The sequence below is a fragment of the Limulus polyphemus genome, unplaced genomic scaffold (assembly GCF_000517525.1).
Source record: "Limulus polyphemus unplaced genomic scaffold, Limulus_polyphemus-2.1.2 Scaffold6113, whole genome shotgun sequence".
Lineage (NCBI taxonomy): Eukaryota > Metazoa > Arthropoda > Merostomata > Xiphosura > Limulidae > Limulus > Limulus polyphemus.
In genome coordinates, this window is record NW_013671723.1 from 30659 (window position 1) to 34285 (window position 3627).

At 36.4% G+C, this 3627-nt stretch overlaps 1 protein-coding gene across 4 annotated transcripts in view; it reads right to left on the minus strand.

Moving 5' to 3' along the window:
• Positions 1-999: 999 nt before the first annotated feature.
• Positions 1000-3627, minus strand: part of LOC106473370 (3-oxoacyl-[acyl-carrier-protein] reductase FabG-like) — a 17980-nt gene continuing 15352 nt past the window's right edge. For all 4 annotated transcript variants that reach the window (XM_022401813.1, XM_022401815.1, XM_013934054.2 and 1 more), the window contains exons 9-10: positions 3153-3207; positions 1000-1217 (exon numbers count right to left, since the gene is read on the minus strand). In XM_022401813.1, the coding sequence (XP_022257521.1) occupies positions 1065-1217; positions 3153-3207 (208 nt within the window). In that variant the 3' untranslated portion in view covers positions 1000-1064. The remainder of the gene's footprint in view (positions 1218-3152; positions 3208-3627) is intronic.

Sequence of the window (3627 nt, forward strand, 5' to 3'; positions counted from 1 at the left end):
CATAGGAATAAGAGACAGCAAATAGGCTTAGATATTCTCAGTTCCATAAGAATAACAGACAGCAAATAGGCTTAGATATCCCCAGTTCCATAGGAATAAGAGACAGCAAATAGGCTTAGATATTCTCAGTTCCATAAGAATAACAGACAGCAAATAGGCTTAGATATCCCCAGTTCCATAGGAATAACAGACAGCAAATAGGCTTAGATATTCTCAGTTCCATAAGAATAACAGACAGCAAATAGGCTTAGATATTTTCAGTTCCATAGGAATAACAGACAGCAAATAGGCTTAGATATTCTCAGTTCCATAAGAATAACAGACAGCAAATAGGCTTAGATATCCCCAGTTCCATAAGAATAACAGACAGCAAATAGCTTAGATATCCTCAGTTCCATAAGAATAACAGACAGCAAATAGGCTTAGATATTCTCAGTTCCATAAGAATAACAGACAGCAAATAGGCTTAGATATTCTCAGTTCCATAAGAATAACAGACAGCAAATAGGCTTAGATATTCTCAGTTCCATAAGAAGAACAAACAGCAAATAGGCTTAGATATTCTCAGTTCCATAAGAAGAACAGACAGCAAATAGGCTCAGATATCCTCAGTTCCATAAGAATAACAGACAGCGAATGGGCTTAGATATCCTCAGTTCCATAAGAATAACAGACAGCAAATAGGCTTAGACAAGTTGAATAAAACTGAAGTAAGTTTAATTGTAACTTAAAGATTACGACAGTCAACCAGTAAACTCAGATGAGTTGAAACGTGACAGAACGTTTAACTCCCACTCGATCACTAGGACAGACAATATGTAGGATGAAACAGGTTAAAACACCACAGTAAGTTTAACTTGTTAATACTGAATTACAGGCTTATATAACCAAGTAAAGAATCATTTTTAGGATCTCCTTCTGGATTTCAGGTTTTGTAAATGTTTACAAAACTGCTAATGTCGTGAATAAAAACAACAAATAACTACACATCAAAGGGAATAATCAGCAACTAATGTTTTATTTACTGTAAAAAGTTTATTACTGAAGAAATAATAATGCAGACATTAGCAAGAGGCGATTCTAGCGCCATCGATCACAAGGGTTTCTCCACTTATAAACGAAGCCTCGTCAGAAGCGAGAAAAGCGATGGCAGTGGCGACCTCTTCCGGTTGTCCCCCACGACCAAGTGGATAAGAACGTGCTACCTCTTCCATGATCTGTAATATATACATTAGAAGAAGTCCAGTTGCTGATGTGTTACGTTTGAAAGTTAAAAAGTTAAAAACAAGGTTTGTATATAAATTTTACATACATATATACTTATATCATTTTTTTCCCGAAAGATGGCCGAAGGCCGCCTGGAGGAGTCACCTATTTTAACCACTAGCACTACTTTATAGTAGTGTATGATCTGTCAGTCAGTCAGTCGACACTAGAATGACGTCACATAAAGGACGCATAACTTTGCAAGTTATATTGTCATGACGTCGGTAAAACGTGCGTATGCCATGGATCACGAGAAGAATTATGCACTCTGTAGGCTACAGCACAGAATAACATATGAACTTTAAAAGCAAGAAATAAAAATATTTGTATCTCTTAATTTTGGTTTTATTTACTCTCGACACAGAACACTTTCGGGGACCCTACGCGAGTACTTCTAGTTTATACACACACATTTATATCCTTGTCAATCAAATTGAAGCAGTTGTTAAAAGATGTTATACGTTTTAAGAATTCATTAAAACTCATTATTAACAGTAAATCGTCTCGTTATTGGCAGAAACACCTGAACTTTATAACGACGTCAATTCGTCGTTAGAACAACATCACCACACAAGGCTTCACTTCCGCCTGCTAGTTCACGAGTTCTTGTATTATAAACGCATTTAGTTTGTTTTGAATTTCGCGCAAAGCTACACGAGGGCTATTTGCGCTAGCTGTCCCTAATTTAGCAGTGTAAGACTAGAGGGAAGGCAGCTAGACATCACCACCCACCGCCAACTCTTGGGCTACTCTTTTACCAACGAATAATGGGATTGACCGTCACATTATAACACCCCCACGGCTGAAAGGGCGAGCATGTTTGGTGTGACGGGGATTCGAACCCGCGACCCGCAGACTGCGAGTCGAGCACCCTAACCACCTGGCCATGCCGGGTCTAAATTCATTTAGAAACATGAATAGAAAAACAGCGTGGTCATAAAAAACATGACTTAATTGATTAATCTTGTTTTTGTTTTTTCAAATCAAAGTCACAGCGAGTTATCTGTTCTGTCCACCACGGGAATCGAACGCCAGATTTTTAAGCTGTATGTCTATAAACTTACCACTATCCCACAGAGGGACTAATCCATTAGGCTATGTAGTGTGTCTATCATAATCCTAAGTAGTTAGGGCAGCACTTCACTGGCAAAAGGATGCCACGTCAACAGGAGGAGCCCCCCAGTGGCACAGCGGTACGTCTGCGGACTTACAACGCTAGAATCCTGGTTTCGATACCAGTGGTGGGCAGAGCACAGATAGCCCATTGTGTAGCTTTGTGCTTAATTACAAACAAACAAACGTCAACAGGGGGTAGGGAGGAGTAGGTCATCAAAGGTGATGACATAATAGTACCGGATTTTGTCGACACGTGTCAGTTTCAGGGGGGGATGTCATCAATGATGTCATAATTTCATAATTTACCACCAGAGGGAGCATTGTTAGGGACATGTTGCTAGGCCGCCATGAGTCATACAATACATGTCTCATCATGTATATAACTAATACTAATTGATTAGTTAATTAAATCATTTAACATTAGGGTCACAGATAAAAGTAAAGAGAAATAACATCAATACTGTAATCAATAACACTAATTTATGACTGGGCTTTTTTTATATTTTACATAAAAAACAAGTGGTTCATCCATTTTCTGTTCAGTTGTTAACACTGAATGTTGTGACAAGGAAATAACGTAATTCAGTGGTTGGACTCTAGCTGATATAAACTGTATAAAAACAAGTAGGTAATTAAAGGGTTAAATTATAACATTATATTATATAAACAACCGTCAGATACCAACTACATCTTTGGTTTTAATTAACAAGTCATGATTTGTATTTTCTGTGACTGTTATAATCAAACAAGTTGATACACTTTACACATACTTCCTTTACGTCTGCTCCAACAGCTGAGTAGATGTTCGTTTCTATAGTTGCAGGACTGTAAAATAAAAAATCAGTTGAAAAGAAAAAGACACTAACACGTAAAATATTAAAAATATTATTTACAGATCATATTTTATCACAAGTTACAGCTTTTACAATAAGTAATACTATCTTTATAACAGGTTTCGATCACTGGTGCGATCATTCTCAAGTGTAAAAGCTGTAACTTGTAATAAAGTAATAGTTATAACCAGTAAGTAAACTTATAATGAAACTATTATTTACAAAATTGAACCGTTACTAACATCAATCAAAGTATTCGACTTTGATTGAATAAATTCTCATAGATTTCAAACGAGACTTTACATTAAAACTATCAGAACCAAGATAAATAGAATTTAAATTAATAACAAATATTAAACTGAAAAGAAATTAAAATTCGATGACGAGGAACCCACTTTGAGACTAATAATGG